Here is a 24,294-nt window from a genome sequence, read left to right on the forward strand (position 1 = left end):
ACAGCCATACTGAGCGGCTATTACAGTTATTTCACTTTCTGTAGAGGATGGGGATGTAATGATATGCTGCAATATGTGCAATGGGGTATTACAGCTAAATACTCTTTGGAGTGATTGATGAACTATTTTGCAGTATGGCTGGTACGACAGTTCAAGGCGAGGGGTACTTATCCTTCTGTGCTTCCTACTTTTTCTGTTCTCTAGGTGAACTCAGAGCAGGAGGTAAAAGGTAATGGCAAAATGGGGGTTGTGTAATCAACTGAGAGCAAGCAGGGAAAGAGAGCTGCTGCTTAGTCCCTGGATGGCAGCGGACAAGCACCTTTGCATCCCTGTACATTAGCAGACCAGATATGCAGACCTTGCAGCTGAACTCAGACATGAAATACAGTGACTGAACATAGCCATCAAGAAAAGATTTCTGAATAGTCAGTAAAACCTGAATCCATTATGAGATTTTTCTAATAACCCAAGGACCAGCCCCTGTACGGAAAAGCAAAGACTGTATAGATATAAAATGCTTTTTTTTTTTTTTTTTTTTTTTTTTTTTTTAGAGTAGCAGTTGGTGTTATGGTCACCAATAGCTATTAGTGTGGCCCTCTCTGCTGTACCCTGGAGATTCTGAATGACTGCAAAACAGATTAAAACATCATATGTGAGGTCAGACCAAAGGTCTGTTATCAGGCTACCCTTTCTGTTTCACTGACTGTACCCCAAATTTTCACTGTCTTTCACTCTTCATAACATCTTAGTTTTCACGCTTGCAATATTAGTAGTTACGTTGCCTTTGCTTTTTAGGAATGTATGTAAGCACCTATCTGACCAGGATCTGTACCATTAGGTGACCACACATATACATGGCTGTAAGTTTTAAGACACAAAGTACCAAACACAACCACTGATTCTGTAACAATGGCATCTGAACAATCAACCAAAAACGTATCATCCTAGGATTTCACTTAAGTTTTATCAATGAATTTTGATGTTTCTGAAATTTTATGCTGATGCTTCCTGATCTGAATGGGAGCAGAATCTCATTGCTGCCAATGGTGTTAGAGAACCTCAGGTTAAAAATTTGTACTTTTTTTTTTTTTTTTTTTTTTTTAAAGCCATTGGGACTATATTGAAAATTTAACACTTCCAACTTGCATGGCATTTTAGGATTTGGTTTTGTTTTATGATTTAGTGGGTCTTTTTCCCGCTTACATTACTATTCCCAAAGCGTTTTGGTAAATGGCAAAATCTCAGGGAAAGTTTTTTAAGCTGTATTGGGCAATGGGAGTTCCTTGATATTTGTCCGCAAAGTGTCAATCACCTTAAAACCCCAACCTCATTTTCAACAGTTCTCCTTGAGTAAGTAACAAGACTGGGCTGGCAAAATAGAATTCTTCAGTAACATACCAACATATTCAGAACCACAAGGCACCGAATTCCCCCTCAGTCTGGATCTGAATGCATAAATAAATAAGGCTCTTGCATTTCTTTCTGCTAGAAGATTGTATTATTCCATTCTGCAATTATGGAAAAATGCAGAGCACAGGCAAGATTTACTGTCTGAGTTTTTACTGCAAGACTTATGTCAGTAGAAAGGCATTTGTGCTCTTGGGAATCAAAGTGAGATTCACCCATTTGTGGCAGGTGTTTTAAGCACTCAGCCTAACAATCTACCCACGCATGGCACTACAGCAATTCAACGACTAAATTAAATCTCTGAATATTAAATTAATGATGGAAATCTAAAATATTAATATATTCTAATTGAATATTCTGAGATAAATTATCTGGGCATTCTCAGCAATTTGATTTTACTTTCATTTCTTAAGGAACTTTCAGCTGCATAAATACAGCTATTAAAGCAATTCAAAAAGGGAACATTTTCTGCTCAGACAAGAGAACTCTAAACACAAAGAATCTAAAAATTTCTTTCATATGATTGATTAAATCATAGAGCCCAAGACAGCTGAATCATTAAATGACTGCTTTCCTTCAGTCCCTCTGGCTTTAGCAAGGACAATATAAATTCCCCATGGGTCTGAATACAAGGAAATACAATATGTATAATTACAGTATAGGCTTGAATGCTGTTGTAAGAGAATTTCAAATGGAGCATTTATGCTGTAGCTGCACTTTTCAATCCATAATGCTGTGTGTGCGCATGCATGTAATGCCCATAAAGCACTGGGCATCTGCTTTCTTCGACCTAGATTCCCAAATGGAATATGCTGGTGTAGCCCCACCAGCTTTGGCAGAGATGCCTGAATTCACATCAGGATCTGGCTTGCTATTTCTGTGAAATGATGGGAGAGTTAAGGGTGACATCCAGTCTTCATATGCCAGCAAGAATACAAACAAAGGAATGTAGTTTGAAGAATATATATAGTGTGGTATGTATTTAGGAACCTGCTTTAAACTGCCTGCTTATAAAAAATTTCAAATGGAGGTGTCAAGAGTATGTTTTCCTTTCCCCGTTCATCCAAAGTGTGCAGATTCCTGCTTTGAATGCACACTCCAAAAGGACAGGTTCATACCAGAGCTGGGACCATGGCAACACCTGACCGTGCTTATTGAAACATTTTCCTGCTAATCTTTCTCCGTTTGGTTTCAAGCTGGTTTGTGTCACGAAATCACAGCCAAGGGCTGTTGCCATCTACCATCCTTCAAAGAAATCTGTGGCTCTACAGAGCAACACCGTGTGCATGATGGCCCATCTCCTCTCCACCTTCTTGGCTTGCTCCTTTTCATCTCTCTCCGGCTGCCACAATAGAGACCAAAGTGTCTAATTTTCAAATTTTGGCCGATAATGCTCATAGTGATACCAAAGATGACATGTACTGAGAGCCAGAATCATATTTTGTTGTTGTTGTTGTTTGTGGCTAATAAGGCAAAAGAAACACCTGTTCCCACAAAGAATAAGGAAGATCTAGGCCTATTTGTAATCAAGGCTGTCTGTGTCTCTCTCAGGAGAAGTGAGGTCTGACATCCTTGGGGAAGCATTTGCGAGGCCTTTTCTCAACAAACCTTCTCTCACCACAGACAGATGCCATCTGTCTTGCAGCTGGGAGTTAATGGATTCTGAACTGCCAATTTCACAGCAGTAAGCAACGTCATTGATAGAGGAGGCATGAGGGATTTCCTACAATAAAACTATTTAAAAACAGTGCAAAGGTGCATGCTGAAATACCTGTGGATGAGCAAGGGAAATGGCAGTATTGAGGGATGACAGTCCATGACAGTGGGGATTTTCTCAGTACACCTTACATGCACGTCCAGCAGTGGGATTTTAGACTTTTGGAGAACTGTCTCACTACGTCTATTTCCTGAATTAGGACAGGCTACAGCACCCAAATAATCCGCAGAGCTCAAGACTCTGTTATCAAGTCTTTTCATATTAAATATCTGATTTCACCATATAGCTTAACGTGTGCTAAACCCCATCCACAAAAACCTTGGGGTTCTCCAGCATGCTGAAAAGAGCTCTCTGCTCCATTAACATGCATCATGCTGCACGAAACCCAACCAATCAATGGCACCTCTGCTAAGAAGCAAGGCAAGAGTCTTCAGGTATATTATATTCTGCCAACTTTCCAAACCACTTCAGGACTTTCTGATTAAATTTACATAAAATGCATCCTTCCCTCTTATTCCCTGTTATACACATTAGATTATTTATAGTATTCTTGTGTCTGAGATTACCAGCGTTCAGATATGAGGGAGCATGCTGTGCCTGTAGCACGCAATCAAGGCAGTTTGTAAGGGCACTGAGATCCCATCTTGGTCATCTGCAATGGATTTTCTTGCCAGCGTAATGAGAACAAACAAGTTGTTTATTGTAAGAGATCTCACAGGCAAAATTCACCTGTTTCAGTTCCAGATTTGACACAGGCAAGTTGGGAAAATTAGGGTCACTGCAGATCAAGATGGAGACAGGCAGCTCATAAGAGCTCTAGAAAGAACCTAGAGATGAAGCTGGAAGTTTGGAGCATTCCTAAGGGTGTATACAGTTGCAGTGGTTGATACAAGAGCCTGTTATCTAAGCTTGCCACGACTAAAAGCTGCTGTCTTTTAAATGAATGTTTTTCATACAGCCCAGTGAGACTGGCTAAGACTTCAGCATTTAAAACTACCAGAATATTTCCATCAGAAGAAGCTAGAGACTGGACCCAAAACCGAGGTAACTTTTTGAAGTTAAAAAGAAGATGAAATACAGGATAAGCTAATAGATGATTAGATAATAGATAATTAAGAATTAGCTACGCATGTAGCTAAAAAGCATGAATCAGTGAGAAACTAGAGGGTACTCCGCAAAGAAGCAACTATTTAATATGCTATCTTGGTTGATCAGTGTGCCTGCATGAGTCATTTGCTTGGGGAAGGATAGGGATTTCATATTGTTTTTGTATTTTTAATAGGCTTTTTTATGGACCTCATAGTTTTAATAATGAGAGTACCTGACAATTAGTGATGAAATTATCCTCACTACAGTAAAATATTTCACAGCATGTAAAATATTATTCCTAATACAAAGGTGGAAATGAAGCAAAAGGAAATTAAAACCAAGAATTTCATAAATGTTTGCAAAATAAATATGCATATACCGATAAAATTTAATAACTTTCTTCAGCTTGAACAGAAAACCAAAATTTGCAAAACACTGATACCAATAAAAAAATTATACCTTATACATAAGATGTTTATTTACAATCTCTGAAGAATTGGTCTTGTATTTGTATTTATAGGTAGATTTTTTTCAGCCACTGAAACTCATCAGAAATTCCTATTTTTTTTACATACTGTTTTTCTTAAACACATTTCCTAGTTAGTGTGGTTGATGCATATGAACAGACACGGATGTTCCTTTGAAAGAAGAAACCCTGTAATTAACAGAGGGTTTTTTTGGCAGGAATAATGTTGTGACTTCTTCCTTTTTTCATTTTTTTAAAAGTTTTTCATTTAACGTATTTTATCAGAATGAAATGCTTTAATGAGCACAGAATTACAGTTGATCCCAGCTGAACCAGATAGGGCTGCATTTTGAGGTGTGTGACTCCCATCAAGCTACGTTCACCTTTGCTATAATTTAAACTTCATTCAGGCACAGCCTTGCTAAAAATACTGACAAGTAACTAATCAACTTCCATAAAATGGAATTTTTACCTTCACAATAGGAAGCAGGAGTGGGAGGGAACCAAAAAGATTTGCCTATGCATTTCAAATTAGTCTGACCTATAAAAACGCAACCAGCAAGTGGTACAATGAAAATGTACCTCTGGTAGGCCTTTTTTTTTTTTTTTTTTTTTTTTTTTTTTTTTTAGTATTCAGATTTTTCATGCCATCCCTTCCTTTCCTTCCATGTAAGCAGAACCAAAGATATGATAATGGAAGGACTGGTTTCCATTAGTTACACCTCTAAAATGGAAATACAAGCAGGGCTCTCTGGAGCACAAAAAGTCCAGTGCCCAGGAACTGGCATTAAGTTTGAACACTTTATAAAAACTAGCAGAGAAAACTGTGACAGACTTCTTTCCATACAAATGAGATTTGTGCTGTAACTTCACATGTGCACTTCTAGCTCCAGTTTGTGAGCAGATGGACACAAAAATATTCAGCGCCCAGTGAGCAAAAGCATGGGAAATCAGATCAAAACTGTTACCTAGATCTAGGAGACAGCAGAATGCTCCAGGGCAATCTGAAGATTATGTGGATGGAAATAACCAGATAGTGCTGGTCTTTGAAGATGTCGATTTGTCCTGTTCTGGATAATTAAAGAGCAAAGCCTAACAGAGAAAGCTGTAACTCCTGCTAGGAATCACCCAAGCTTCATATTCAGGGGCCAGCAAGTAGGCCAGTTGCTGCAGATGAGCAGAAACTTGACCCAAGCCCGAAACATCAGGGGTTCTCATGCTTAATCAAATTACACCATTTGTACAAAGCTATGATATTCCCTGTCATTACAATACTTTCTGCATGTCAGGAGAAAAGGAAAGCAGCACTTTATAAAAAAAATTCTCACTTTCCTACCCTATTTTTTATTTTTATTTTTTCAGTATTTTCTTTAGCATCTGTATTTAAAAACCACAATGGAATGTATTTTCGTGACAATCTGGGAGCCCAGTGTTTCCAACAGCGAGGTTGTCTTTCCAAGGTTACCTTTCCAAGGTTACCAGTAGTATAAGTGATGAATATAAATTCTCCTGTACCTATATAAAATTTAACATTTGCCACTTTTATTAACACTGGTGTATTGTATTCCCGAGGCCTCATGTTTTATCTCCAGACTGTAAGAATAAAAACTGCCACAGAGATTTCAGTCCTTATAAATCAATAAATTTTCCATGGCACAGTGGTGCCAAGTTGTCCTCGCTGTCTAGTCAAACCCAAAAGAAATCAGCAGGGAGTGGGCCAGGGCATAAGATCATTTTGCAAGTAGCCCACTTATTTTTCACAGGAATTCAGGAATTATTCTAAACTATAATCTGATTTATGGAAATATTTTGACACATTCAGTAATCTTCCTCTTCAGACATTTCTTCAACTTGCTAGGACAAAACATTAGCAGGTCACTCCTCACCCAGCACTGAAGAACATACAGTGACTCTTTGGCAGACTCCTTTTTCTAGGACACACACAAAAACATTTGCCACCTGGTACTTTTTTTTTTTTCTTTTTTTTTTCTTCTTTTTTTTTTTCAGTTATTACTATTCCTTGTAACATCTCCCTAATTACACAAAGAAATGTCACCAACAATTCAAGTGTACCTAATACTCAGTGAACTGAGCACCTGTACCTTCAGTCATTACAAGAGTCACTGCAAAGTTCACTTGGACTTCTAAAAGACTCAGCCAGCTCCTTGTGTGCTCCCAGACATTGGTTGTGCATAACAGTTTGAGCTAATTCATGTGAAATGGATAATGATAACAACTCATTTGAATCCAGGCACTGTTTCAAGACGACTAGGTGAAGTTCCTGATGCCAATTGCACACCACTGTCACTCAAAATAAGTTCTGAAATTTTATAATTGTCACCATTTTCTTCAGAGGGAAGAGCTGAAACATCCTGCGAGAGAATTCTTTTCTTACAGTCAATCTTTCTACTGCTCCAAAAAATACAACCAGCGCCCGTAAGAGGAATAGCAATGTGTAATTGTATTTTGCTAACACTTATCAATAGCAATAATATATCAACCAAATGTGTCTGTCAAGGCTTCTTTCCCCTTCTTTTTCTTTTCCTGACATCCAATAAACCATCACAGAAAACCACATGGGCAAACTTGATCTCAGTGATCATCCTTGTAAAGAAAGAAACCAGCAACATGCAGAGGATGAGGGATCCATCTGCGGCGGCAGGCAGCCAAACTCCTTGAGCCCCGCCACGCATCTGCACTGCGACTCGGTGCAGGAAGGGAAGGATGCAGCACCCCCTCAGTGCTGGGTGTCACCAAGCCCAGCTTTACACCTGCAGCCGTTTTCTGGATGAGAGCGCGGGCAAAGTGCCATCTTGGCATCAATGCCGGCGTCTCCTGGGGGACTGGCTGGAAGGAGGCGATTAGGCTGCTGTTCAGCTGGGGGAGGGAAAACTGGGACAATTCACTTCAGAAAAGCAGTGCTTCAGCAGTGTGCAAAAGGCAACTTTTCCTGCGCAAGGAAGGAAGAACAGAGAGCCCCTACTTCAAATCAGCCTTCCCATGCCACGAGCTTGGACTGCACCTATGACTTCACTAGACCCACGGCAAAATTACCATTATCTCCATCTCTTATTTTGCCTTACCCGAACCAGCTGCTGTGGAAAGGGGCCTCTCGAATTTTCTGGCACGTTGATTGGTGGGATGACCCAATCTCGCTTTTGCCGCCGGAGGCCATTAGCGCTCTGATGCTGGCGCCACGGGAGGAGGGTGTCACTTTGCTGCTGCGCCAGCTCCCCGGGTATGCTCTTCCTTCCCTTTGGCTGTTTAGGAAGCAAGAAAACAAACCCAGTTAGTTTTTTCCTCGCTTCTTAGGACCTCTCCCAACAACAGCGCTTCCCTGTGTGCAAATGGTCACATGTAACTGTGAAAATTATTGTTATTAACATGATATATTTCTGCATCACAAAGACACAATATGCTTTACTGGCAACTCTGCTGCCACTTCATTTTCACAGATATATGGAGCTGTCACTCTCAAATCAAGATGCCTCCCAGAATATATCGTCTTCATTACACCAGCTGCAGGGAGCTTTAGCAGCACTTTGGGGTAAAGACATTTCTGCAAATTTCTAATAAATGCAACCTACCAGAACACAGTAAAAAAGAAGAAAATTCCTTTAATGCCTATGTCATGGGTTCAGGTTTTATATTACAAAGTTACCCTGCTCCTTGGCATTAACAGGGTTACAACAACCTGTGGTCTGTGGTTCTGCAGATGTATCCTGCCAAACCAAACAAATCATGACCAGAGGGAGAGTCAGCTCCACGGCTACAAAGGTGAATTAGTTCAACTTCTTAGTACTTCATGAGAAATGACCTTTTTATAAGAGCTGGCTTTTGAATACAAATCCCGAATACATATTTTTCTTTGTAGCCTGGGAAGTGTAATATATCTCAGTCAGTAAGAAATTTTCATTATTTGGAATGCTTTTGAGTCATTCTTTGTGATTTTTTTTTTTAAACTTCTGATTCTGCCCATGGCAACCTTTGGTGTTGTTCACATTAAAATCCTGCAGCATAGAAATGGAAATGGTGGAACCATGTTTTAGACTTCAAGAGCCTGGTACAATGTTAGAAGATTTTTGCTCTACAGAACAAAGAATCAACAAAATGCAGATTTGGAAATCTAGGCCCTTCAGAAGTTACTGAGTCCCGATGTTTAAATACTCTGTGGCCTTCTAAGATTCCAGGAGTTACTGAAAAGTCCAAAGAAAAGGACAAATAACAAAGATGAGCTTGTTGAAAGCAATTTCATGGTTCCATATGACCTGCACTACCAGAAGAAAATATTTAAACTTTCAGAGATCAGAAAGATTGGAAGCCAAATTCTCTTGATTTGAGGTAAGATTCAGTGGGAATACAAATCTCTGGAAGTTAAAATTTTCAGCTATTTTAACTCAGAAAATACAATCTATCCAAAACTCAATGCCTCATGTTAGGTGAGGTGGTAAGAGCATGGCCACCTCCTCCAGCCACTGCTGCCCAGCACCGCCCCTGTTGGGCACTGGGGCCCAGCCGGGTGCCCTGGGGTCTCTGCCCACGCTGGGGGATGTGGCTGCTACTTTCCCCTTGTAGGTTCAGGTGGCAGCCAAGCTAAGCACGTATCCCAGAGACACACAGACACACAGAGAGAAAAAGGTCACTGACACGACTGGCCACTGACTTGATCAGGGCAACCTTTGAGAGCACTTACACACAGGGCTCACATAAAACACAGACAGCCGAGACCCCTTCCTGCTCTCTGGCTGGTAGGGACTGAAGTTCACTAGTGCAGGCACACACAGTGTTCTCCAGCTTCTCCAGCACATTCACAGATTCCTCAAGCACCAGCACAGCCCTTCTGTCAGCCCAGAAACCCTACCTTCATCCTGGTTCCCTTACCCACCTCACTCCTTCTCCCCAGCTGGTCCGGCCTGAAGTTTGCTGCACACATACAGCACCAGCACTCACACTTGTCCCTCATGCACACCACATTCACACATCCACCAGATGTACAGCATGGACCCCCCTGCCCACCAAATACCCCAGCCTGGACCCAATGCCCTGCTATTCACCAGCTGGTCCAGCTTAGGATTTGCTAGAAAATATACGCGCACCATCTTGGGAATATATGGACATTTGCACGGCCAGCAGCTGGCACCAGGCACATGGGTTGTGGCCTGTGGCCCCATTCTGGCTGCCAGTGTGGAGCCCACGCTCACCTCAGTCATGCCAGTCCCCCCAGCAGCTGGTTTGGGAGCACACACTGCTCCCACTCCAGGGGCTGGGGGCAGAAGGCCCCAGTTCGCTCCAGTAGCTGATGCTCGGCCCCACTCACTCCAGTAGCTGGCACCACAAGTGGGAGACCTGCACTTGGCTCCCATCGCTGCCTCTTTCTCGTCATCCCTTGCTGCCTTGGAAAAGGTCATTAGTCCTTTAGGGTATTGTTAAAAGAGCAGACACTTTCCCTCTGTAAACTCTTACACCCCAAACCCAAGAACACCATTAGGAATAAACAGGAAAGGTGTTTGGGAGACTCTTACAATTTTAAGCTACAGTAACTTTGAGTTTTACTCCAAAGGTGCAAACTAAAACATCCCACACACATTTGCAAGCAGTTATTTATAGGCACTGAGTTCAGTGAGACTCATGGCTTTGGAGTTTATAGTTTGATGTAAATCCATCCACTAACACATTTCAATTCCTGATCTGGAAGTGGAATGAAGCAGGCAGTCACCTGAAAACTAAACAGTATATGCATCTCAGCGGTGGTTCCCAAACTGTGTGAACCTTCTGGATGCTGAAAGTTGGACATCGCAGCAAGGAGGCCATTCTCACAGCTTGATTGTGGCCCTGATTGGTGTTACCTGTGGAGTGCGAACATCTACTGGCTGCAACTATTGGAAGCATTTGTGCAAAAATGCATCTATTTTTACTGCAAACCTTAAAAATGAGCCAGTTCGAACAGAGCAGAGTTTTCACAGAAGAGACAAAATGCAGTCTTTTTCAGTCACGCGCATAGCCACATTTCTCAAATCCTCTCTCATGCTAATTTATGCCACCGAGGTGACTGGTGTTTTGTGTTTGCTTGAATGCTGTTTTATACACCTTCAACAAGTATCGTCACTAAGCTGCTGCAAGATCACTACAGTACTGCTCAATATTTAGATGTTGTTCTAAAAATATTCACTTAAGTGTGTAATGAACAAAGAAAGAGCATCACGCTACAACAGCAGGAGACTTTTTTGGGATATTCAGGAAATTGATAGGTACTGTTGAACTCATTCTTCCTATGGGATGCAATATGTGACTTCCGATAGAGTTTTCATCTAAAAGGGGCTTTATCACCAGAAAGATATCTTTTCTGAACACAGATGAAAACAATGTTATCTCAAGAAGATACTCAGAAATGAATGTCAACATGAAATAGGACTACCAGACAAGAGCTACAGAAAAGTAGATATACAACCCCCCCCCCCACCCCCCCCCTTTTTTTTTTAATTGGTTTGTGATTCCCAAATGGGATTCCTTTGAGAGCAGGTATTTGGATCAGTTTATATAATTGGCAAGCGAGCGTGGGGACAGATTATGAAAGGATGGTCAAATAATTTGTGCTCTGCTGAGTTTACACAGTAGAATGAGTCTGAACTAAAGACAGACTTGAGAATTAACATGAATCCCAAAGCTCTGCGTATACTGAAATAATTAGTGTCAGCTCAGCAAGGCAGTACCAGCCTTTTTAGTCTTTATGAAATATTTGCTGGCAGGTGACTAGACAGTGACTAGCTTGCTTGTCACTCTTGATGATGTTTTCCTACATTAGAATAAATCATCAACATGACTCTGAATTTGGTATGTAGAATTTCAAAAGCATCTTGCAACAACATTTTTTTTTTTAAACAACAGTTCTATTTTATCTTCATTTGTTGACGATGCATTCTCATGACCTTAATTTCTCTGGTGTTGTTTAAATACGTTGTACATGTTTTCTGCTGTTTAAAAGCTGTGAGACAAATGCAGTAACAAAGTCTGGTGAGTACAAATGCCAGAACTATTCAGATCTCTAACTGAAACATCCAAGAGCATCTCTGGAATAACAGCAACAACTAACCACGAGCCCCAGAAAACTCTCCTGTACTTTTGAGTTTTCAGGGATCTAAAGTTCAACTCAAAAAAAAAATATGACACCAAATTAAATTAATTATAAAATACAGCTTCAAATTCTGTTTTTGCTGAATAACAGTTTTCACTGAGATAACAACTGCTCCTTCTCTCATTGCCTTACTGGCCATATGCTTTCCAGAATCTCAGGCAGAGATCTTTGAAAGATAAAATATTCCTCTACCTTTTGTAGTGTCATCAGAACACAATCTGTCCACAGTCCTTATCGCTATCAAATCAACCATATCTGGTGCTGCTGCTTTAGGGTGGTTTCCCTCCTGTTGCCTTTGTGAGGTGCTTTCACCCTGTTATGCATGAAGAAACGATGACAGGCATTTGCAGCAAGATAGAGAGAAGTCCATGATTTCCCAAAACTCCACCTAGTGTCTTAATTATTGGGTTACAGGAATTATGATATCCTCCAATTCACTCTGCACTCACAGCCTCAGAAAGACCATTTTATGTGTTAGGATCTGCTCCCACTGTGCTGAGTTCAGCAGCAGAGCAGACAGCAGCAGCACCAAAGAGATGCTCTGCACCATCAATGCAGGCTGAGACTGAGCTTGTGTCTAGCTGCAGGAGGTTCTACTACAGCACAGCATTGTCTATCCCTCCTCCATCTGCCCTAGCTGCATCCCCAGAGCAGGGAAAGAAGCTAAAGCTGTACCCTGACGTGATACTTGAAGGCTGCGTTTGCACAACTGGATTTTTATAAGTATGTCTGTATTATGCATAAAATCATCCTCTCTACACCAACAAACAACACTGCCAGTATTCATGAAATGCCTCCAGCCTAACCTACTCTTCAGCAACTCCCACATCTCAGATCCATTCATGAGCACAGGGAAGACAAATCTACGGCTCCCAATTTTCCTGATGAGCTGTAGTCCATGTCATCTCAACATCAAATTCACCAGACATACCGTTAGAAGAACCGTCCTTCTTGCGTGTCAGGAAATCTGTCCAGAAGATACTGCATGCTTTTCCTGGTCTCTGGCATCTGAACTTTGGTTTTAGGCAGAAACTAAAAACCAGAAACCAAGAAAAGCAGATTTTCTGTTCAAAGCCCACATGCTCTGCTCTGATGAAGAGTCACATCATCTCCTTAAGACACAAGCCAGGAAGACTGTCACTGAGCATGATTCCCGAACTCTGTTCCAGTGGTTTTCAAATGGCATCTACAAACCAACACAGTTCAGGACTACCTAATATGTCTGGAACAACTGAATTTGTTTTACATCATGTTGGAGATATCCCTTTAGCAAGGCTACAAGGGTAATGAAATCCAAGTTGCAATACCACAGCTCATTCTACAGCAGAAAGAGAAACACATGCCAAATGGAAATTTAAATCCACTTTCCAGTCTGAAAATGACACGGTGACGTTTATAATTTGTTACAACACGATCAAATACCAAACATAGAACATGTGAGCATGGTCTTTGGCAATACAGATAATTAAACAAGCATACGATTCTATGATATAAAATTGTCATAATTTAGTAATTATGCCTGTCTATTACTTCAGGACATTGATAAGCTAGAGAAATACAGCTAAACCAAAATGGATGAAAATCTTCAAGTTCAAAGAGAAAAAGTGATTACGAAGTGTGGGATGAAGAAAAACAATAGGACAAAAGACCATGTTGAGATGTAAATTTCTTATGGATTTGGATTTGGCATGATCTAATGCCTTAGTCTTCCTGTTAGGGCAGAATTGTTTAAAGCTTGCTAAGGAAGCAATGCAAACCACTCCGTGCTAGCTGTATTATTTAAAACCTACATCCTGCAAACCTGGGATCACCTATGTGCTGCTCTGAGGTGTTCCACTGACTCTTCCAATGGGCTTGTCATCCATACAGATATGGACACCACCACTGAGGTTAAATCAAAATGCAGCCATTGCATCTTCTGCTAATAAAATGTTTCTTTCTATGAAAAGTGCATCTACAGTATTCATTGTGAGCAGTGGTTGGACAGGGAGTCTGTCTCAGAGCACATCCTCCCTGTATTTGGTCAGGAAGTCATTAATACACGGAGAATAAACTGCAGGACAGTGTGGCAGAATTAATTCTCTTTGCAACTCTTGTGTTTATAGGGTGTCTATCAGTTAAAATGAACTTGAGACGTACGGAGGTGAACTCAAAACCTTTTACTGAAATGGCAGGTCAAGCTCTCAGAAAGTAATGTGAAGTTGAAGGTAGCACAGCCTCATCTGTGAGGACTGTGGCAGAGATCTTTCTTCTCAAAGGCCGCTTTACAGAAGGTGTAGGGCCTTCCTGAAGTCCATGCCAGTGACTTCAGTGGCATCTTAATGGAGTAATTTTCAATGCCTTTTCAGTCTAGCATTGCATTTAACGATGCAATAAAACCTGCTGCATTCAGAAGAGGACATTTATCTACAACCCTAGGGACTTGGGTTTCAGGCTTGAACGCCAAATGGATTTAGCAAACTTTGCTCCAAATGGGTGAGGTTGTTAGGTGCTCCAATGGAGCCCATTTATGCCATGACACCGAGAGCTCATAGAGACTCCTTGCCTGCATTTAGCACTGGCAATAAAAGACAAGGGGGAATAGCCATGTGGCTGGTTTTAGGTTCTTGCCACTTCAGTCTGTGGCTTAAGACCTTTAATTTTTGGGAAACTCAGGCTAAGCTCAATTCCCACTCGCAAAAGAAGTTGAAGAAAATACATAGTAAGAAGAGGATGTGTGGGTTCCCTGTAATACCAAACCCTATGTGTACTAGTGAAAAGAAGGCTGTGAACCACTGACTTTCCACTAGTGCATAAATAAAACCAGTGAGTGTGAAGAAATACCAGCTTTCACCTTCCGCTACACTTAGCAGTAGCCAGTCTCGCCAGCTGGCATGTCTCCCCTCCCAGCCAACCTGCCTTTGATATCCGTCAGCCTCTGGCTACAGAGACATCTGGAAGTTATTATCCAGCAGAGCGTATCACAAACCCATTTACATAATATAATATCATATTTTGTGTTCCTGCTTAGCTGAACATTTTGGATCACTCTAATGTTTGGGTAAATAAACCACCATTCTCTGCATATAAATAACTGTGCGTCTTAGGGTATGTTTGTTAGAGATTATTAATTTTATAGGGCTCAATCCGCAAAATGGATGGATGCTCTGGATTCAGCAATAAAATAGACTATTCCTGCATTTGAAATAAAATCTAACTGTGATAGAAGGTGAGGTAATACGGCTTTTATTCCCCAAGTATCAGTATTATTTACGATTTAACTTTTTTTATTTATATACTGGTCTTATTATTTTTACAGAATCTTTAAGACTTTGCACTAGACATTTTTCAGGAAAGAAATAATACTTGGCTTGCTTTGTTTCAAGTGTCACTCCTAGCGTTTAACTGAGGGTACGTGTTTTTAATACACTTTTATTAATGCTAGGAGATACAAAGACAGCTTTAGTCCATTGTTCAAACATATTCACCTTCATCTCTGTTATCAATATACATTTTGAAAACTTCTACCATTTTCTACCACAAAAAATCGATTTAAAAATATTTAATCTGAAGCATTTTTGCTTGTTTCCATGGTAGCTGTGAAAAGGACAGGAGGAAATGGTATTTACCAAACACAAAATAAGACAATGAAAATATAGCTTAGTTCCTTAACAAAGGAAACATGAGAGCACTGCTAAATAAACAGTTGCATGAATTCTGTTCTAAGAAGACAACATTTTGCTGACACCAGGGATGGCAGTGGAGGACGAATGAGCTCTTTTTTCCCAAAATACACCATTTTCCCAGTTTTTGATCTTCTAGCAGAAAGAGATATTTCATTTTGTGTTTTCATACAGTATAATGAAAGGGTTGCAGAACAAAAGGCAAATTTATTTATTTTAGGGTAATTGATTCTTTTGTATTTAGGCCATTGCTGAATTTGCCAAAGTTGAAGGCAGGAAAGTATAGTTTTAAGAAGATGAGACTTCCTATTTTAGACTTTCTTTTATTACAGTCTGTCTATGTGAAGGTATTCTTTAGGAACCATGCAGGTAAGGAATCCATAATTTGTTTTTCTCCTTATCTACCTCCTGGAATTCTGCAATGACTATCTATATTAGCTCTATTTACTAATAGTTTTAAGCACAGTGGTAAATTTAATCAAAGAGAGCATCATATCACGTCCCATTGCCATCAAGACATAAATTGCTATTCATGAATGATTTGTGTCAAAGCGTTCTAAAAACTAGTGTTTTAGCAGCAACATGTTCCAATGTGCACAGTACTTCAACAGGGGCATTAAATTAATGTGTTTGCAGAGAAGCCACTAATTGACAATGAGACGTGATTTTGGCAGTAGACTTCTACTTTAAAGATAATGAACAGTGTTCAGATATAGAGCAGAACCCCCTCTGCTCCTAAAACTATACTAATAATTCCTGGTGTAAACAGGAATAGAGGGAACCAATCCTGACAGGATATTTCAAGTGCCAAATCAAGCTGTTTGATCATCACGACTTACAAAAGCAAACAGTGGAACCTCAGCATTTGTGACCTTTATCAAATCTGGCTACATACAGTCAGGAATGTTATGTTTGGTTAGGAACTCATTAAACAAAATTACCTCTCCATTTATAGAAACCATACAATTACAGTATAAAACATTGTAATTAAATAAGCTAGTTAAGCAAAAATTCATTACTTTTTTTTTTTTTTTTTTTTTTTTTTTTTTTATCAGTTAGCAGTGGGGCTGCATAGAGCAGTTCACATTAGAGTCAATTAGTAAGAAAAATTGTCAGATTTGGCAAGTGCATGAGCTTCCAGAACACATCAGCTGACACGGAAGGAAAAGTTTGACTAAAATCGAACAGAGTTATGGCCCCCAGAGGAGGAGAATGAGCCATGTAAAATGCACACACATGCATCAGGCATGCCAACCACACAAGGAGTCTGTGTCAAAGCTGAGCAACTGTCTGAATGTGCAGTGTTCCTTGATTTCTGAAAAACGATGCATGCATGCAGATTTAGGGTTGTGAGGTACCTGGCTGGCTTTGCAGGCTTTGGAAAATTTTAACCAGCACAACTAATAAAACGTGATCAGAGTGACTGAGGAACCAAAACCTTCTTTAGCATTGTAGAGACTGCAAAGCAAGAAAAAAGCTGAAAAAGAATACAAGGTGAAACCAGGAAATATTCAAACAGGTAGACTATAATGCTTGTTTGTAAGTGAGGCAGGAAAAGATCGCTTTTTTGCAGAAGATGCAGCAGGGCCTTTACTGGGCAACTGTAATTAAATGCGAAGTCTGGACTCCAGAGAAAAGACACCCACCAGCTCACGGCAAAGCTCACGAGGTTGCCACAGAAGACTCTTATTCAAAATGACAAATGCTGTTTAATCTCTTTGATCAGAAAACCTAACAAGGTTAGTGGTGCAGATAAGTAACTTGTAGACACAGATGGCAGCCAACGTGCACGCTTGTGTCTTGAGCCAGCATGGCTTTTCATGTGGCTGCTGACCAGGAGACCCACTTTGGGACAGAACACATTGATTTCCCAGTACAATTTAATCCATTTAATTGAAATTCAGAAATTACCTGCACTCACCCACACCTTTCATTTGCCCAAACCTTTGGTAAATTATCATTGTTTTAAGTCAAAGTTTGGTTAACATCACCAAAGCACCTCAGATGTTTTGCTTTTGTATTAGCAGAATATGGAGACCTGCAGGCAACAAACACATTACCAAACAGTCACAAAATGCAAAATGTATGTCTAAGGGGAGAGGAGTCTTGACTGGGTTGGAGAGGCAGCATTGTATTGAAACTTATTCTGTAGTACCACACTGCACCGATGATTAGAGGTATTGCCTGTACTGTGCATGGCTTTCAAGATTTCAAATGACACTCTTCCTCTTCCATTCTGTGGAAGAATCGCATACCAAAGCAGGTACATAAGAAATCTTTCTGCCTTTGGTAGAATCTTTTATGGTTCCCACAGGTTTCAAGCACCTGTGATCCTTTCTTGTCATTGTCAGGCTCTGAATATTACAAGAGCTTTCAATGAACAGAAGAAGATGACATCATCTACAAAGCATAGCTCTTGATGTACTTTTCTTTCTCATTTTAAGGCTTGAACATCTTATCCCAACATGAAAAGTTCTGATGAGGCTGTTTCCTTGTAAAGCTCCCCACATCAACTTGACCTTTTCACATTCCCTTTGTAAGATCTAATCTTGCAATGCTTCTTAGGTAGGATTGTTTAAGAAACATCTAAATTACTGTTGTACTCTATCTTCTAGTGTTTACAAAAAGACACTTCTACCTTCAAGTTAATGTCATTCTCATAATTGGAAGAAGCCATACACAATGGCTTCAGAACTACAAGTACTTCTCAAGAGTGTGGCTATTAAATTGCATAATACTATGTGCTCTTCTACATGTTACCTGCTTTGATATCTATAGGACAGGAATAAAGGTGGTGGATCTTGTCATATATTATAAAGTACAAAAAAACACACAAAAAAAACCCTAAACTGACACACTACTGTAGCTTGATATTAGCTCTCTCATTCTGCAAGTATCTCATCGAGAAAAATGCATGAAATATCTGGGCTGGAAAGCCTCTTCTTCTACCCCAATAAAACTTCTAATGAGTAATTTTATGGGCAACATTTTCAAAATTGCTCCAAAAAGCATTTCTGTTGCTTCTAGAACTCAGCCCATTACAACTGCACTTCATCACAGAAAGAAGCAGGAGAAAATCTACCCCTTAACAATCCTGTGAAACATTACTTAATCTCTTTTTATTTTTCTAAAGCCACGAGGTTCAAAAGCTACATGAATTAAAATAATCATAACGAATTAAATGTAACAATATTCCTTCTCTTCATAATGTTTGCAAGTAAAAAGATCACAAGAGATTTAAGAGATCACAAGCACCACTGCTCCTTTAGCACAAAGCAAAGTAATTCATTCTGGTACTTCTCCCCAGTGCTAGCATGCGAGTTTGCCCTTTCAAGTTATCCTTTGGTTATTTCAAGAGGCTCTTGAGGAAAGGCTGTTCTTCTTTTATTCCCCAGTACTGGAGTGCACCTAAGCATATGCTTAAATTTGAACACATGAACACATTCAATTTATCCCCATTTGCATGCTGAAATTTAAGTGAGTGTTTAAATGCTTTGCTGGACGGAGAGAGTATTTGAAATCCCACTGCTACCTGGTGGTACCGACAGCCTGCTTGACCCACCCGGCTATGCTGGACACTCGGGGCTGCCTGCTGCTCCTTGCTCCTTCAGCTGGTGATGCCAAAGAGGCAGAGCATGCAGCCGCTGCACTACCAGCATCCAACCAGCAAGGACCTGACCTCCAGAGGCTGGGAGGATCCAAAGCTCTTCCTCACCCTGAGCTTGTAACAGTGATACTGTCTCGCTGGGCAGAAGAAAAGAAAGATGGACTCTCAGGGCCCCTGACGAAGGCTTTTATTTATTTATTTATTTATTTATTATTTTTTTTTCTCTAAAGGATGTGGCTGCATGAAGGCATTTTTGTCTTTTACTCAAACTTGTGTTTACATGCAACATGGATCACCACAACAGCGAAGAGTTTTTTTTTAGGAGATTCAGTCCAAAATGTTTTTTTGAAGCAGCAGTCAGACTCAAGCAGTTAACAACAAAGAATGTGAAACCAGAGGTCAAGCGCTTTGATCTCGCGAAGGCACGGCGTACATCACAGGCAGGCAGTACGCAGCAGTCCGAGGGCTTTGTTTTATCAGCAAAGACTTATTTCTGTGTAGGTAGTTCGATCCTTACGACTTCTTTTTGTTTGAAGGAAGACAGATCTGGAGTGAATTTCACTTCAGGATGATCTTTCTAGTATGGCTTTGAGCCTGACCCTTGGTAAGATGCTGACTATTTAAGAACTAAATGCAGTGAGTGCAGTGCTCAGAAAGTTCACGTAGTGGGCTGATTTTCCAAGGCAATGAGCACCTGTATGTCATATCTTATCTTGGTTTCAGTGCAAGGCAATGTGATTGAACACACCTGAAAATCAGGTCAAGAAAGTTCACATGCTGTCACAAACAGCACTTTCTGCTCACGCGACGAGTAAATGCTAGATGTTCAAATTCACTTAAGCATGAAGTCAGACAGGCTCACCTGATGTGTCTCCAGCAGACTTCCACAATTACCATGATCAGTTTCACTGGTAACAGCTATATGATACTAATGTATTAATTTACCCCCAGAAGTGGTCAAACAGGGCAGTCTTGGGGCATCCATTGGACAGCATAATGAGCTGGTCCTGAAAACATGCATAAATAGGGCTATAAAAAGGCAGGATGAGAAATACAGTCCTTTTTCTTCATCCCCTCTCTAGGGATAACACAGCTTGCCATAAACTCCATCCCCTTGATGCCATGTATCATACCTCATCCCGATACAGGGGAAGAAGGGAAGGGAAATAATTGAGGCAGCTTTCCCCCCTGCTCCTTCCAAGCACACCCACTTGAAAGTGTCAGGGTAAACGGGAGCAATGGAAGCACAACTCCTGCTCAAGATGTCATTTTCTTCCATCAAGGGAAGGATACGTCTTCATTGCTCCCAGGCCCTGTGCAGAGCATCCTGGCTAGCACAATAACTGAGGTCATAAACATGATCGGTGCTGAATAAGCCTTTCCTTGCCTGGAGACCTTTGTATTTGTGATCAGCAATAAAAGGCTGTATTGGAATTTAAAATCTCAGCTAGGTAAAATGCCAGAGATGATTATTTAAAGGCTTTAAATCAAAAAAGCTGGCTGTAAGAATCAGCTTTTCACATTCATATTGTATGGATGTGGATTCCTACCTCAGTAATGAAAGAAGCCCCAAATAAGATGAGACATAATAAAACACAAGCTAGGCTTAAGCAAGGATTGTTTTTTGACAATATTTCTCAATGTTTTAAACACTAGCTGCATATCCACATATTTGCAAGATTTTAATTGCACGATTTCCAGTGATTTAACAGTGAAAATTACAGTTAACAGATTTAACAAAAATTTACATATTTCCATGCTCAGAATTTGAGAAGCTAAGACAATGAGAAATTTAGGTTTACACAAACAAAGAAAAGAAAATCAAAGAAAACTTTTTTTTTTTTTTTTCTTAAGTAAATCACTAGCAGCAAAGATGACTGTCATCCTACATGTCCTGAATTTATCCTGGATATCCAAGCTCTTTTGCTATAAATTCCTTTCTATGCTGCATTTCTGTGATCCCAATTTTAATTCATAGAGAACAACAGAGAAACAGGATAAACTAAAGAAGAAAAAAATGCCAGAAATGACTTCTCATTTTTAGATGCATGCAACCATAGAAAAATAAAGCTCAAAATGAAAGAGTGGGCCAGAACTTCAGACGAGACAAAGCAGCACTGGGAGTGAAGGATATGGAGCAGCAAGGAATGACAAGGAGCTTGGACTGTATGGACATGGGGATAGTGTGGTAAGTGGAGCACGAAGGGCTATACATGCATTCATGCACTTCGGAATACTCGAGTTTCTGCAAATAAGAAGCAGAGGGCACTCTGAAGACTGAAGTCTTCAGCAATGTCACTGTTCACAGACATAATCTTCATCTGTGGACTTGTGGTTAAATCAATATCCAATTGTTATACATAACAGCATGCTCTCTTAGAACGAAGACATTGCACTGCTAATTCCCGATAAGTAAGGTCTGGCTTTACTGGGTTTTCTTCTGGAGAATTATCCCACTCAAGTTTATCTTTCATAAATGCTGACACAAGCTACAAGGACTTAATATTATTTCATAAACAACTTTTTTTCTTTTCTTTCTTTTGCTTCTTTATTCCAAATTATACCCACAGGTCTGACTGATACTTTCAATTGGAACAACAGGCAGCCAGACAAGAACAGTGTAAGAAACTTTATCTTAAGTATTTATTGTTATGCTAGAATATCACTCAGTTTCCTCTGGGGTAATTCGGCACTCCTGTGGGAAATATGTGACCTCATTTGCATTTTCTAATTGAATTGCTATCAGGTTTCCTGCAAGACTGAACAAAAAAAGTTCTTAGACTTGCTAACACCACTTGTATTAACCAAAAAGTTTACCTTCAAATGCTTTCTGGGGAGGAAGGGAAAATGTATGCTTCATGTATCATAAAATGTGTTTTTAAATATTTACCTTCTTTGCCATGATTTCATCCTATTAGCATTAAACTTTACTGTAGTCATTGGATTTTATTTTATTTTTTTAAAGCAGTTGCCAGAGAAAATTTGCAGATTTGCCCAGGTTATTCAGTTATTCAATGCAATTAGCACATTTATTACGCCAACATTAAGAAGCAGGGGAAGCTGTCACTGTATTGGGTCACTTGCCATCAAAATGCCAGCTTGCACCCAGAATAGCTGCACAGCTGTGGAATCTGAGGCACAGGCACAAACACTGATTTTGCAATGAAAGCACCCCAGGGGATGCCTATCCTGACAGAAGCTACCCTGAACTGATTTGCTACTCACCCTGAGGACATGCTGGCCACCAGCAAAGCTCTCCAAACCTGCTACGTGAATTTCCTTTCTTAGATACAGAGATAATAAAGGACCACAAACACAAAGGATCGCGTTCATGAGGGTCTTCTCATCTGAGCCCTCCTGGGAAGTAGGCTGCTTTTTGCAGGCAGGCTATGGAAGACAAGGCTTGGTCCTTCATGACAAACTGAGTTTTCAGTAGACCAGAGACCTTGCTTCTGGCCCCCTGCAACCTTGGCTACTACCTCAACAACATTAACTCTCCTATAGCATTCGCTCCGTACTAACCATTTTACTCTGTACTAACCTCCACAAGAAGCCAAATGTATAACAAGGGCCTTTCAAGGTGTGATGATCATATATTCTTGAAGCTTTAATCCATAGAAAACCATAAACTAAATTCAGATTTGGCCTTTTAATGATGATTCAGGAAGGAGAAGAGGGGCAGCAAGATTTCCTGGTGCAGTGAAGCTGCCCCAGCTGAGGGCCGCCAGTCACGGAGAAACACCCTGAAACACAGATGCTGGGCGAGCGAGCCAGAAGGACTTGTTTGTGCTGTAGGTGCCAGCAAACAGAGATCACTAGGTGCAGTAAGGCAGATTTCATGCCAATTATTTTTAATGTCTGGGAGCTGTTTAGCATTTTCACAAAATCAGTCACATATTTACCAAGTAAAATGGAAACGGATGCACGCACTAGAACAAAGAGTTGGTCTCTCTCCCTCTCTCATGTTACCTCCTCCTTTCTCTCTTGCATTTGCCATCCCCATACCCTTAATATACCACAACAGTGTGAAAAGTCTTTAAAACAATGATGTAGTTATGCTTGAGTCATATTATACCTTACAAAAACAAATGTGAATTCTGTTTCTAGTAAAAGCCATGAAATGTAGTATATTAGGGTCATGGCCTGAAACATATTATACTGGATATTGTTGTTTTGTTTTGTTTTTAGCATAAACACTATTATTTTTGAAATAAACTCATAATCATATTTATTTCTTTAGTAAACAAAGGATTATTTTGTTGGCAAAAAAGCACAAGCATTTAAATAAAATAGAAGTCAAATGCCTGCTATAGGAACCCACAATAAAACTCCTTGTGACCTTGTCATTAGTCTTGTTTTCTATATTTTTTCAGCCTCAAACTACACACTAATAAGGCTTTTAGAAAGGAGGGATATGAATTTTAAAAAGCTTAACGCTCTCTATTTTGAACCAGAGTTCAGCTTACATTAACATTAGATGAGTGTTGAACCAAATATTTTACTAAAGCAGAAATGTGTACTTACTCAGTTTTCTTTCTGCTACAAGAAGAAATTTAAAGCAGTCTATAAGACACCTTACTTTGTGCCTTCAATATTTAATTACTTTTAGAGGGAAGCAGTATTTCTTTGGTTAGAAAACAGCAAATACAGCTGACATAATATACAGGGCTTAGCTCTATCTTGCACAAGCCAGACTTTTACTGAAGAGCAGCAGAAATGTATTTATATGACTCTAAGCCATGCAAAACCTCAGGGGTCAGCCCACCGGGTGACTAATAGATTTAAGCCTCTCCAAGTCTTTTCCATCTTGTCTCACACGTAATAAAAAATTTCCCAAATGTTGCAAACTGTCACGTTGCAGCATTCTTACAATAAGACACAAAAAACTTCTCTCATTCTTTCCCCTCCTCTGCCCTCTCTGCCCAAGTGCTACAGCAAAGAGGAGAGGAGAGGAGAGGCCAGTCTTGCTATTTGACAGCCACCACCGTGCATTAATCCAGTCTACAGCCACAGTCAAGTGGCTCTGCCTGTCCGTTCCCAGGTGACATCCACCTTCACCCTTGCTCTGCAAGGTCTTCAAGATCCAGCAATAAATCAGGCTCCTCAGCTAATTTCCTGCCAAATTTATGCTAAAGGTAACCCCAACTATAACAATGTGTTTAAGCAGTTTAAGCATAACTGCCCATCCATCAAAGTTTTTTTTTTTTTTTTTTT

At 40.1% G+C, this 24,294-nt stretch overlaps 1 protein-coding gene across 8 annotated transcripts in view; it reads right to left on the reverse strand.

Moving 5' to 3' along the window:
* Positions 1 to 24,294, reverse strand: part of CDH4 (cadherin 4) — a 663,903-nt gene that overhangs the window by 152,250 nt on the left and 487,359 nt on the right. For all 8 annotated transcript variants that reach the window (XM_084537932.1, XM_084537933.1, XM_084537931.1 and 5 more), the window contains one exon: positions 7,763 to 7,939. In XM_084537932.1, the coding sequence (XP_084394058.1) occupies positions 7,763 to 7,939 (177 nt within the window). The remainder of the gene's footprint in view (positions 1 to 7,762; positions 7,940 to 24,294) is intronic.

The sequence above is a fragment of the Aythya ferina genome (assembly GCF_964211825.1).
Source record: "Aythya ferina genome assembly, chromosome: 16".
NCBI lineage: Eukaryota > Metazoa > Chordata > Aves > Anseriformes > Anatidae > Aythya > Aythya ferina.